Source organism: Anabrus simplex, chromosome X (assembly GCF_040414725.1).
Source record: "Anabrus simplex isolate iqAnaSimp1 chromosome X, ASM4041472v1, whole genome shotgun sequence".
Classification (NCBI taxonomy): Eukaryota; Metazoa; Arthropoda; class Insecta; order Orthoptera; family Tettigoniidae; genus Anabrus; species Anabrus simplex.
Window position 1 is genome coordinate 3,641,335 of NC_090279.1, and position 14,708 is coordinate 3,656,042.

Sequence of the window (14,708 nt, forward strand, 5' to 3'; positions counted from 1 at the left end):
TGATTTATGCTTTTGGTCTTAATGTGATGTACAGAGGGGGGATGATGGATATTTCTATGCTTATGATTTAAGCATAGTCCACTTGTTGGGAAAGTGGTGGGAGTACTGTGGGATTATTTGATATTACAGTGAAGTGTTTTTGGAAAGAAAGTATATAGGAACATGGAAATGAACAAAGAGGTGACAAGTTAATTCATATGTAGGAAGATGGGAACAGGGGAATATGAATATAAGAGGATGAAGAATATGGCTAATCATTGTGGAATTAGGGATCAACAGAAAGAGAAACAGAAGCAAGGAATGGTATTGGCTAATGATTTGGAGATACTGCTTACTATTATTTATTTCCCTAAAATTGTACATGTTCACATACATGGAAGTACCTCCACCCATACATGTATGTGTACATATACTCTGCTGAATATTCACAACTATGTAGGTGATTTTAAATTTACAAATTTGCAATGTTCCTCCCTTTCTGAGCTACTGTGTCTACTGCTCTCCTACAGTTTGTTCCTATTCATGTTCTTATATCTTATCAATTGTTTGAAAAGCAGTGGCAGAAGGGTCTCAGGTTAAAACACAGCAGGTCATTGTGCAAGTTAGGTTCCAAAAAGGGTAAAAAATAAAATAAGTAAATGCACTGTAATTTTTAACCTAATAGAATTTGTATAGTATTATTTGAAGTAGTTGCACAAGTGGTATGTGTGTTGATTATGTTTGTAAAACAGAAAATATTATGAGTAAGAGTTTGTAAATTCTATACATTTATTAAGGATGAGCTGTGTGCTTAATAGAAAAAAATAGAAAAAATTGTAGAATACTGTTCTTAGGAAATTGTCTTCTTCTCTGTTCTTTTAAACTTTAGTGCTTGATAATAATGTATTTTTGTGTACCATTTGCCACCAAGGTAGACACCTCTCTTGCATTTAATGAGATTTTCATTTGATTGTTCCTTTCCATTATATATTTTTTTAAATGGGAGATAAATTAATTATACTCTTCTTGTGCCACTATGAAATTTATTTTCTCAGCTGTTTCTATTTTAGGCCTATATATTTTTATTCCTTACTTCTCTATTCTACTTTTCTTATTTCTTACTGGCAGCCTTCCGAAGATACTAAGGAGGAAGTATTCATAGACGAACAAACTGATGATCAGCTGTTGCCATGCATCAAAGAAGAAACAAAGTACGTACACTACAAGTCCTATACAATATGGAATATGTTGTACCTATTCATAGTTGTGTTCAGTAGTGGATGGTTTATCTCCAAAAGTGGCCATTTTCATCAGTTCTTTACAAGGTTACATTTAAAACTAATATCTGAAAATTCTATTGGTTAAAATTATCTAAAATATTCAGGAACTTTAAGGTCATATTTAATTTTCCATCATGTACTCGTAGTTTTATTCAATATATATCTACAAAAAGAATCTCTGGTAAAGCTAGATATTTTTGAAGTGTATTTGTTTACAATACCTTTAAGCAACCATGAAAAAGTGTTCTTCCTTTCACTTTCTCTGCATCATTTGTTCATCACATTCTTATCATTTGAAATGCTATCTGAAACTCTTGCTTCCAGATATTCTGAGTAATATTCTTGTACGTTCATGCCAACAGTGACACACAGAAAAAGCAATATTTGTAGATTAAAAATTAAATCTACTAATTAGAAATTGTTAAGTTTTATGTACATTGTAAACAATAAATGTTTCAAACTAACATAATCAGTTTCATTAATCAATATAATGATGGCTGAGTTCAATAATGTGATAACTCGAAGAATGTCATTTTGAAATTATTTTGTTAGATTCCTTTTTTCTGATCATTTCTGTTCTCTTGTGTGTTAAGTCAGATTCCTCCATTTGTGGACGCCAAAGCAGATAATGTGTTGTAGAAATGAAACTTTGAGGTCAGGTATGCTACATCTTCGGTATCATAGTTTTCAAATAAAACTTGTGCATTGTTGTAAGCACAAAAATTGTGCTATTTAATTTATGTTCATTCCAGTGATGTGGTCACACTTTCTGATTCATTTTAGTGTTCATTGTCAGTCAGGTGCTTCTAGTGTGTTGATTGCAAACATACTTACACAATTAGTATTAACTAATAAAATGGACAGGTGCAAGTGGAGTTTTAAATTTGTGCAGGTTGCCTAAAAAAACTCAGAATTCTTCAAGTAAATGAATTTATTTTCTCATAAAAGTAGATAAATAGGCGGTACATTATTGCTTCACGTCCGTAGGTTTATCCTCAACGTGCCCTACACGTGACCCTCGGGTGGTGCTAAGAAAGCAATAACTGTGGCTGCTGGACCTATCTTTTTAAAGATCCTCTAGCAATAGCAGAAGTATTTCATGGAAATGGCTCTTCTCAGAGCTACCAGACAAGAAACATCGGACCTTTCATCCATGTTTTCGAGCTTAACGTAGAAAGCATCAGCAGAGCAAAATGTGACTACCTATCCAAAGTTATCCTGAATAATAATATAGATGTTGTGGTTATACGTGAAATCCATACAGCCAATGAAGAAGAGTTTCGGAAAAGGGGCCTCATTGATGGTTTCACAGCTCTTCGTGCAACATATCACAGTGCACATGGTATAGCTAGTTATGTTCGTAATAATATCCAAGATGCCTCAATGCTCTTTCAAAACGAAGACGTAGACATCCATTGTGTTGCTGTCCGAGTGGCACATGTTACTATGTTTTGCATTTATAACCCCCCAAACGCACAGTGGTCAGGTACTGTACTCCCGACTGCTCAACACCCTGCAGTTTATATAGGCGACTTCAACACCCATCAGAAACTATGGAAGTACTCGAATAACAATGAATGTGGAAAGAAACTCGTAGAATGGACAGAAATGAACAATCTCCATCTGATTTTTTACCCTAAAGATCGTGGTACTTTCCAATGAGCTGCATGAAATAGGGATTTCAATCCTGACTTGTGATTTGTTAGCTGCAATGATGCAGGACAGCCCTTACATACCAGTCGTAAAGTGTTAAGACATTTTCCCCACAGTCAACATGGCGCCATTGTAGTGGACATTGGCATCAAAATTCCTGTTGTACCGTCAATACCACATGCTCGGAGGAACTTCAGAAAAGCAAATTGGTCAACACTCACCACTGAACTGGATAAATGTGTTTGGTGGATTGCTCCCAAGTACAATTACAAGCGTTTCGTAGATGCATTTATGATGGAGGCTAAGAAGAGTATGCCATAGAAAAGAATACATCCCTGTTGGAATGCAGAGACTGATGCACTCTATAACGAATATCTGCATACTGGTGATGAAGACATAGCTGATGAACTTCTTTCCAGCATGGATACTACACGGAGGGAACGGTGGATTGAAACAGTGGAGAATATCGACCTAACTCATTTCAGTAGAAGATCTTGGGGGCACCGCAGAAAACTTGGAGGAAGGGCACCTTTGGTGAAGCAACAGCTTGGAGTTACTCCGGATCAAGTAGCATCTCATATCGTCACAACTTCCCAAAGTCCATCAGATAAGAAACATACCAAATACATACTGCGCCAGCTCCAAACTCTGGAATCAAGAACACCACGCACATCAAGGTATTCACAACCGCTTACGGTGCAAGACATCAATGCTGCTCTCAAAGACGTTAAACCAAGTACAGCTCCAGATTTTGACGACATTCATCCAGAATTTCGCATTCATTTAGGAAAGAATGCAAGAAGATGGCTGTTTAGGTTTTCTACCGACCTTCTACAGAACAGACAACTCCCTTCTATCTTGTCATGTTTTCACCTGAATAATCGCCAAGCTGGCATTAAACTTCACATACGTTTTTGTCACCAAGAACTTAGGCATAGCAGCTATCCGAAATATTTGGGGATTACACTTGATCGCACACTATCTTACATACAACATCTTAAGAACCTGTCCAGAAAGCTCAAAACACGTAATATTATCCTTCAGGAATTGTATGGCTCAAGTGGGTGTTCATCAGCAAAGACTTCATGATCTTCTGCTTTGGGACTGGTTTTCTCGTGTGCTGAGTACTGTGCACCAGTTTGGCTGGATAGCCCATATACAAGACTAATTGATACTCAACTGAAAGCTAGCTTGCGGTTAATATCTGGTACTGTCCAGTCCACATCCCTTTATTGGCTCCCAATTATGTCAGGTATAATGCCACCTGTTTTAAAAAGATCAAATGCTCCTATCCGAGAGTTCAAGAAGATAGAAATGAACCCTCAATTGTATGTTTTGGATGATATTCCTGTTCTCAAGGTAATGAGGTTCGAGTCACGACATCCATCTTTGCATGATGCTGTCGCATTGGCTTTATGGGAATTTTCACCCTTTAGAAGAATGGAGAAGTCGCTGGAAAGTTGCCACAGACAGTTCCTTACACAACATCTCTTCTGGTGAACATCATCTACCGCGTAAGATTAGGACCACTCTGAATCGGGTGAGAAAAAATCATGGACCATGCAGGGATGCCCTTTATAAGTGGAAATATATCTCATCACCAGAGTGCGACTGTGGTGCATCTCGGCAGATGAACTCCATATTGTAAGTGAATGTACACGACATTCCTACACAGGTAGCCCGAGTAACTGTTTGGAACCAACAGAGGAAGCTATACAGTGGATCACTCAACTGGACATTCTGCTATAAAACATGTTTCTTGTCTTTGTATATTTTAAATACTATATAATTGTATATATGTATCTAACTTGTTGCCCTATGGTAATAATAATAATAATAATAATAATAATAATAATAATAATAGGTAAATAACGTTGTGATATTATATTATTTCAAAATTGTAATTATTGTCACTGACCTTACAAAGTACCACAAGTGTATGTCCTGTTTTAAAACATTTAATGCAGTAGTGTTTTTGAACTGTAGTTGTGACATTGCTAATTAATTTTTTGCTGTCACACCTTTGTTGGTTACTGTGTGAAATGATCTTTGATAATCCCTAGGAAATGCTTGTATACTCTCGGATTGGTGCTCTTAACTAAGCCCTTGTATCAGCACGTCATGCGATGGCTAGTCATAGCCTAAGGTTTGACTTCAAACCAGATTTGTGATGGAAACTACGAATTCTGAATGGTTTATTTGATTTTGTGAGTGGTTAGAGTCTTCTCGGCTCTTATGTGGTTCATTGACTTGTTCGTACTGTACATTCACAACTAGTGGCAAGAAATATTCATGTCGGTCCTCAGAACTACCCAGTACCAGCTCACACTCTCTGTTTCTTTGTAATTCATGTGTAACAGGACACAATAGGCTACGTTAGAGAACAATTTTGCATTATGACCACCAGTAAAAATGTTGCTTATGAATCCTTTTCACACACAAAATCATATTTCTATTTTTGATGGAGTCTAAATTAGCTTTCTACTTTCTAAACATATTTTGTGCAGAGACCAGCAAAGCGACATGCATTTTATGTGTCTTCTTTTTTCTTGGCATATATGTCAGAGGTCAGTCCATTGTCTATGTAGCTTAGTCCATTTTACATCATAGATTTTAGATGCTTCTGAAGGATTCAGTCGACCGGATCTTATCTGCTACTTCCCACTTTGTTTTATATCTCACCTCAGGCGCTATTGTTTCCTCACTCTCATTTCAGCAGTCTACAAATATCATGCCACAAGTTAAATGACTTCGTTTAAAATGTCTAAACTATTTGCCATGCCAGTTTGGTATTGAATTACATACGAAAAGATTTTAAGATTCTAAAAATTTCCTAATTGCTGACTTGTGGAAATACACGTATTTCTGAGATTACCAATTAGTGATGAGATTACCTTCCATTTGTGGAGAGACACATCGTCCTGAGCTAAATAGTGATGAGGCTTACTTCCGTTTGTGTAGGACACATGGTCCTGAACTAACCACTTAGTTATGTGGCTTTCTTCCAGCTTTAGAGCGTTGAGTGTCACATGGCCCTGAGCTGACCACTTTGTGCCACTCCTCCATGGTCTTCATATTTATAGGCGTGATCGGAGTGAAAATAACAAACTGATTAATATGATCGTCTGCTGTCTATGACGTATGTAAGCTGAAATATGAATTGCAAAATTCTATTCAGGCTAGAATACACTGATGGACTCCCCTCTTTTAGGTACTCATAGAATTTCACCGGATATTCAAACTGTCCTTCCCATTTAACACAGATATACCCATTTTTTATTTTTTGGAGTTATAAGTTTTTCTTCACAATGCATTTATAGGAGTCACTTAAACTCGAAATCCAGAAGCGTTCAGCCATTCAAACACTACTTTGTGAAAATAAGTTTTTATAGATATCGGACATAGGCTTTAGGGGAGAAAATTTGAACATACAATAAACTAATTTGAATGTTAGGATGTGTAAAATATCCTTTGCATTCCATTTTTGTAACAGAATATTCATCAGTCTGCATCTGGTGGCAGGGTTCGGAGTTGAGGTTCATTGACTCCAGTTTGTTCGGTCTCGGGCCATGTCTGCATGTAGTCTTCCAACTTTCAGGCCGTTGTGCACTTTATCAGTCTATGCTGTCTGGTTCGTCCCTAGCGCCTCTTTTCACCGACTTTCTGTGTAATACTCTGACTTTCCCAATGTATCGTCCTCTACACGCAACACTTGCCCAAACCAGCGCACTCGTCTTTCCCCAATTTTCTTCTGGATCGCTGCAATGCCAAAACATTTTCTAATAACATCATTTGAAATGTGATCTAGTCTAGTTATGCCAGCCTTCCACCTAAGCAACTTCGTATCCATGATGCCTATTTTGCGTTCTACCTCTAGAGCTGGGCAGCATTCGTTGCCGTAGAAAACGACAGGATGGATATCGATAGGACAGATATCAGTTCGGTAGAACTTAGTTTAGAGATGGCCCTTCGTCCAAAGTTCGAAAGGGGGCCTGTTGTCATTCTCCACTTCAGTCAGGCTTTGTATATCCTTAAGTTGACTTTATCAGTAAGTCGGCCATAATCATGGATTGTGGAGCCAATATACTTAAATATCTCTACTCGTGCTATATCTTCAACGTCAACATGCATGGTTCCAACTTCTCGACGATGTAATACAATGTATTCTGTCTTGTTCTTGTTGAGGCGCGGGGCTTATTGCACTAGTCGATTGTTCCAGTCTTCTGTTTGACGCTGCAGGTCTAGCGTATTCTCTTCAGCCAAATGATATCATTTGCTTAGAGAAGTGTTCATGGTATTGGACTGCGCAGGTTTGTGGTAATTGTGTCCATCACATGAATGAGCTGCAGTGGTGATAAGCCGGGGCCTTGATGGACTCCTACAGTTATGCGGAAGTCATCAGACGCTCCTGCGGCAGCTTGAAGACAACTCATTTGTTCTTTGTAGAACAATTATACCCTCTCAGCAAGGTGCTCTGGAATGCCATGTACTCGTAGGGCTGACTGATTAGGTCATGAAGTACCCGATGGAAGGGCTTCTAAGGGTCCAGAAATTTGTGATGAAGCCTCTTATTCTTTTAACAGTGTTTCTCAAGTAACAGTCGGGCAGCATGGGTTTCTCCTATTGCGCCACAATTTTACACAAATCCAGCTTGGCTTGTTGTATGTTTGTCTAAATCGCTAATCCTTTAGTCGAAGATTTGTTCTAAGTCTCTCATTGCGAGACTCAGAAGTATGTTCGGGCCGTAATTAGAAAAATCGCCAGGGCTTCCCTTATTTCTGAATTGATACTCCGTCGCTAGTCTGTTTGTTTTTTACCTTCTTTGATTATATGGTTGAAAAGCTTGCTTTAGCCACACTGCTGCATCCCCCCATTGAGAGAAACAAAACTCTGCTGGAAGATAATCGGGACAGATGGCTTTCCCTGATTTCATTTCCTTCAGCATAGCCTGGACTTTAGTGACGTCATTTTCCTACGTTGGACCTTCAACAGCGGAGGTGATTAGGATTGGTAGATATGGAAATTCCATGATTGAAATTCAGTCAAAAGAGTTCCGCCACTGTACTCGCGCTTCCCGCCTGTCCAGTAGCAAATCGTCTGTTTCCTCATTGATGCCGTAAAAACTTTGGACTTCTGACGTTTTGCGATGGCTCGATTGGACTAGCCGTTAAAAATTCCGCCCAAATTCGCGCATGTCACGTTTCACATATAGACCTGCCTACTGGTTTGATTTTGTTACGGCAAAGACCTCCTTCATTTTACGAGTGGCTGCCTTGTAGGCATTCTAACCAGCAAGAAACTCGTGGTACAGCCGCTTCTTCAACCGTACTGCATATTTAACATCTTCATTCCTTAGCCATATGACATGTTTAATCCTTCGTTGTCGCCCTGACTTAATTGTTCCAGGAATAGAGCGAAAGGCGTCTTTCAGTTTAGTCCGGCTCACTTCAACTATGGTGATTTGTGACTCTGTAACTTTTGCAACGACGTTAGTCTCCTTCTTCAGGGGCAACCATTTGATCCCAATTTGTCTATTTCCTGTGAAGTATTGGGCTCTTGGTGACTTTATCCGCAGCTTAGATGACTGGTCGTTGTTGCATCGCAAGGATTTAATAAGGGACAACTGTTATCTTTAGAACATCTTCGAGATTTCACCCTCTCACAAGGATGTAGTCAATGCGAATTGGATGGGAGCCACTGAAGTACTGAGTAGATGAATATCACTCTTTTTGAACCGTGTGTTTGCGGTGATCAGTTTCTGCATAATCGCGAATTTGTTGGGCATCGTCGTTCTTTTCTCCATGTCCATGAACGCCATGGACTGTTTGTTCTTCTTTCCTCGGTCCGACACGTCCATTCAGATCAGCGGCAGCGGTCTTCTTGTCAGGCAGTGCCCAGAACGCATCTTTGGTTTTCATGCGCACGTCAGTTTGTGGAGCGTTGCGCTGAAAAATTGGAATTTCCTTCTCTCCCCAATGCGGACGAGTTACATCAAGCGATTGTCAAACTTTTGCACCTCGGAGACTGAACCGTCAAATTTAGCTGATATGACAATATCAACACCATGAGCTGTTCTTCGGTTTCTGTTGTACACCAGTTAGTAACCACACCTCTTTTCACATGACTTTTCTCTATTCCATCTTTTTTTCCGCACCTCTCAGATGCCTACAAGCCTTCTCTCAAGCGCAGTGGCTTTTTCGCTGCTTCACCCAGGCATAATTCAATGATGGGATACAAAATGGGGGTACTAGCATGGTTAGCCGTCACAGCCCGTGCGACTGTAACCCTAGCATACTTTTCATGCTGACTGGGCACTGGCAATGCGCGTACCTTCCAGGGGCTGCACTAACCTTGGCTCCGATACCATGAGATATATTTCTGTAATGATGTAACGGTATTATTTTACGGCCGGCTTGTCTTGAAGCATTTAAGTGCTCATGACGGAAGGTAGTAACGCAGCTGCGGACATGGAGAACAGATGCCTTTTGCAGCCACTCCTCTAGAGAAGAAACGCTACCCTCTTTTCTGCATTAACTTCCAGAAATTTAGTGTACCTCTTCCGCCATCTGGTCCCTAGTGAACGTCTCCATCTCCGCCAAAGTTGCCATTAAAGACTTTGTACATGTTTGGTACGCGAGAGCTTTTATATTTTGCTCAAGTTCATCGGCAGGCCAGCGGCGAACCCCTATCCGTCACCTGGGAAGCGCCCCGTGTTACAGCAATATAGCTGGTTGGTGTAGAATATTTATCAATGCTAAATGAAACATTATTTTACTGAAAACTAATTGTGAACCTGATAAATTACTTGTCACAGGAATCAAGTATTCACGTAAAGAAGAAGGGTTACAGACTTTTGCACCTTTGCTTGGTGTGATATGCCACAGAACGCATGACATACCATCCAGGGTCGTATTTCCTGCCCCCTGTTGTCTAGTGGCGTCAACATCAATATCTTGTTTGATGATCAAGAGGTTTAGACTGTCATATCTGGAATCAATGTCCCCCTCTCATTTGTCCACTTATTTTCTCCAAACAGTGCAGTAACGACACATAGTCGAGCCTCCCATTACTTTGCTTGTGAGCCAGTCATGCATTCGACTGGGCCATGTGATTTCAGTTCATACAGCATGAATTGGAATGTACCAGTCCATGTTACGATATATTTTAGCCTGCGTGATCGATTTTCCCATGTCGCAGTTCTAAGCGGATCTCACCTTTAACCAAGAAATTTGCATTTCCCGCCCTTCTTCCGTAGAATATGTAGAACTACTCTGTGGTGGGGAGACAGGCTCAGAATTGGATGCTATCCAACTATGTTATGAATCCACTAAAAATAATCACGTCGCCAGTGATCTTTTGAAATAAATAGAATAATATTCCTTCTTTTACATAGCAGCAATATCCACTACGGTGCAATTCAACGTCTTGTCATCTCGAATTTTGGCTCAAGCCTTGATTTTCATGCTCCTTCTATCCGTATTGTTAAAGTAATACTTGTATGAATATTCAAGGGCATGATAGGTTGCGTTTGGTTTCAAAATTAGGATATTAGGACATTGTAATAAAACGCTACCACCAATGCCATATTCTGTTTTGCCTTCATAATGTCTTTAACAGCAGTGTCTTGAGGAGAAAAGACAGTATCAATGCTAGCGATTGAGCCGTCATATACTTGTTATATTTCAGCTTTGCCAGGGATTTCATCAGGATTAGTGGCTACCGTGTTAAATACAGGAATTAAGATGTAGACTGATGTAGTACATGATAGTAAGTATGATCGTCCTTGTATAAACCTACCGTCCTATATATAGGTTGGCTATGTTTGATTGCACATCAAAGATACATATTTCGGAAAAGCGACACATTGACATAATAAAATGCTATAGGGATATAACAATGTACACATACAATATGTATATTTGTGTGACAAAATAACATTCATAAAAGATTAGCCGTGTTTCAACAGATCTTGCTGAATGTCGGCAAACGTTCTCAACTTTATGAATATCTACAGCACAGACATTCTCTCAAACAACCTCAAGGACAAGGTCCTTTACAAAAATTATTACTTCCCTGCAACAAAGCGCAGAGTGCTTCAACAAGATCAAAACTCCAAAGCATATGCCGTTCTTTATGTAGGAGAACAGACTACGGATTTCGATAGAATAATATGTGCTGGATTAAAGTGCTTGTATGAGTATTTACCCTTTTAGGCTGGACCACTTCTCATGCTTTCTTGAAATGAGGTTGTCTATTAACTCGTACATTTCTAAACCGTGACAAGTTCCTTGCGCCTAAGAAAAGACGCAACATATTCTCGTAACAAGTGAGAGCTTTTGAAATTCAACCTCAGATGATATTTACTCTCAGGAATGTAATGTTTATGAGTAACGAGCTGTCTGCACTGGATATCAGTGTTTGGAATGTCCAGTAGCAAATCCCCTGTGTGAGAGTTGTAGTGGATTTGGCTGTTGAACTATTGGTCACATGGTTTTCATTTGTCACTGTAGATCGAGACCCGAGGTGAACTATAGAGATCATCATCCTCCGGACGGCGGATCATCTAGTTTTAGGTGTAGTGTGTGCAGTGAAGTCCTGGCTAGGAAGTTGGACCTCTTGCGACATCTGAAGAGACACAAGGAAGATCGTCCCTTCAAGTGCGATCACTGCGGAAAGGTGTTATGTAGCCGAAGCAGCTTGTCGAAGCACCTCAGGATCCACCCGCTCCAAGTGTGCGGATTTTCTGATAATTGCTTTACAAAGAGGAAAATGCTCACTGGCGACACGCGATTGCATAAAAGTGGGATTATAAACGAATGCTCAGTATCTAATAAAAATTTAAGGAAAAGACCGGACGTTATGCGGTCTCACACGGGCGAGAACCGAAACTGCTGCAACGTCTGTGGAAAATCCTTCAGCTGGAAAAAAATAGCAGGTCAAATGGTTATTCACACAGGCAACAAGCCTCACGTATGCACTGTATGTTGCAAATCATATGTCAAGAAAAGCAGTTTATCTTATCACAAGCTGACTCATGCAGGCGAGAAGCCATACAGCTGCAATGTCTGTAGAAAATCATTTATACAGAGCGGTAAACTAACGGAACATATGAGGACCCATACAGGCGAGAAGCCATACAGCTGCCATGTCTGTGGCAAATCATTCATACACAGAGCTAAACTAACCGAACATTTGCGGACCCATACAGGCGAGAAGCCATACAGGTGCCATGTCTGTGGCAAATCATTCACAACGAATTGCACTCTAACCGGTCATATGCGGATTCATACAGGCGAGAAGCCATACAGCTGCAATGTCTGTAGAAAATCATTTATACAGAGCGGTAAACTAACGGAACATATGCGGACCCATACAGGCGATAAGCCATACAGCTGCAATGTCTGTGGCAAATCATTCATACACAGAGGTAAACTAACCGAACATATGCGGACCCATACAGGCGAGAAGCCTTACAGGTGCAATATCTGTAGCAAATCATTCATTAAGAAAGGCATTCTAACCGCTCATATGCGTATCCATACAGGCGAGAAGCCATACAGCTGCAATGTCTGTAGAAAATCATTCATACAGAGAGGTAAACTAACAGAACATATACGGACCCATACAGGCGAAAAGCATTACAGGTGCAATGCCTGTGGGAAATCATTCACAACGAAAGGCAGTCTGACCGATCATATGCGTACCCATACGGGCGAGAAGCCCTACAGGTGCAACGTCTGTGGCAAATCATTCATACAGAGAGGTAACCTAACCGAACATATGCGGACCCATACAGGCGAGAAGCCATACAGTTGCAATGTCTGTGGCAAATCATTCACAACGAAAGGCACTCTGACCGATCATATGCGGACCCATACAGGCGAGAGGCCATACAGTTGCAATGTCTGTGGCAAATCATTCATACAGAGATGTAAACTTACCGAACATATGCGGAGACATACAGGCGAGTCATAAAGAGAGGCAAACTAACCGATCAAATTCGGGCCCATACAAGCAAGAAGCCGTACAGTTGCAATGTCTGTGGCAAATCATTCACAATGAAAGGCAGTCTGACCGATCATATGCTTACCCATACAGGCGAGTAGCCATACAGGTACAATGTCTGTGGCAAATTATTCATACAGAGATGTAACCTAACCGAACATATGCTGACCCATACAGGCAAGAAGCCTTTCAATTGCAATGTCTGTGGCAAATCATTCACAACGGAAGGCAAACTGACCGATCATATGCGGAACTATACAGGCGAGAAGCCATACAGCTGCAATGTCTGTGGCAAATCATTCATACAGAGAGGTAAACTTACCGAACATATGCGGAGACATACAGGCGAGTCATAAAGAGAGGCAAACTAACCCAACATATGCGGACCCATACTGGCGAGAAGCCATACAGTTGCAATGTCTGTGGCGAATCATTCATAAAGAGAAGCTAACTAACCGAAGATGTGCTTACTCATACAGGCGAGTCAAAAAGAGAGGCAAACTAACCGATCATATGCGGACCCATACAAGCGAGAAGCCTTTCAGGTGCAATATCTGTGGCAAATCATTCACTAGGAAAGGCAGTCTGACCGATCATATGCGGACCCATACAGGCGAGAAGCCAAACAGCTGCAATCCAAACCGACTTTCAACCTATTAGGTCGTGTTACGTACATTTAGTACGTATTGAAGGTATGTTAAGTACAGAACAAAAATGGCCAACCAGACACCAGTGGGATCCGAACCCACAACCTCCCGTTTTCGCGTCGGTTGCTCTACCAATTGAGATATGGTGGCCTAGGCCATCTTTGTTCTGTTGGAAACGATCTAAGCTACAGGTCTGGTACTACTACCATCTCACTGTAGAGTGCGTTTAAGTTGCCCGTTGAGGGCCAAGTCAATGAATATAGAATTTTCACGACCGCATTGTAATCGAAACAGACTTTCAGCCTATTAGGTCGTGTTACGTACATTTAGTACGTATTGAAGAGATGTTAAGTACAGAACAAAAATTGCCAACCAGACACCAGTGGGATCCGAACCCACAACCTCCCGATTTCGCGTCGGTTGCTCTACCAATTGAGCTATGGTGGCCTAGGCCATCTTTGTTCTGTAGCTTAGATCCTTTCCAACAGAACAAAGATGGCCTAGGCCACCGTAGCTCAATTGGTAGAGCAACCGACGCGAAATCGGGAAGTTGTGGGTTCGGATCCCACTGGTGTCTGGTTGGCCATTTTTGTTCTGTACTTAACATCTCTTCAATACGTACTAAATGTACGTAACACGACCTAATAGGTTGAAAGTCGGTTTCGATTACAATGCGGTCGTGAAAATTCAATATTCATAAACAGCTGCAATGTCTGTGGCAAATCATCCATACACAAAGGCTTTCTAACCTGTCATGTGGGGACCCATACAGGCGGGAAGCCATACAGCTACAATGTCTGTGGCAAATCATTCATAAAGAGAGGCAAACTTACCGAACATATGTGGAGACATACATGCGAGTCATAAAGAGAGGCAAACTAACCGAACATATGCGGACCCATACTGGCGAGAAGCCATACTGCCGCAATGTCTGTGGCGAATCATACATAAAGAGAGGCAATCTTAACGAACATATGCGTAAACATACAGGCGAGTCATAGAGAGAGGCAAATTAACCGATCATATGCGGACCCATACAAGCGAGAAGCCATACAGGTGCAATGTCTGTGGCAAATCATTCACAAGGAAAGGCAGTCTGACCGATCATATGCGGACCCATACAGGCGAGAAGCCAAACAGGTGG

The 14,708-nt window shown here is 40.8% G+C and overlaps 1 protein-coding gene across 1 annotated transcript in view; it reads left to right on the forward strand.

The window, feature by feature from the left end:
• Positions 1–12,827, forward strand: part of LOC137503149 (zinc finger protein OZF-like) — a gene marked incomplete at its 3' end in the record, with an annotated part of 85,913 nt that extends 73,086 nt beyond the window's left edge. The window contains exons 3-4 of the mRNA XM_068230624.1: positions 12,114–12,388; positions 12,557–12,827. Coding sequence (XP_068086725.1) covers positions 12,114–12,388; positions 12,557–12,827 — 546 coding nt within the window. The remainder of the gene's footprint in view (positions 1–12,113; positions 12,389–12,556) is intronic.
• Positions 12,828–14,708: the final 1,881 nt, after the last annotated feature.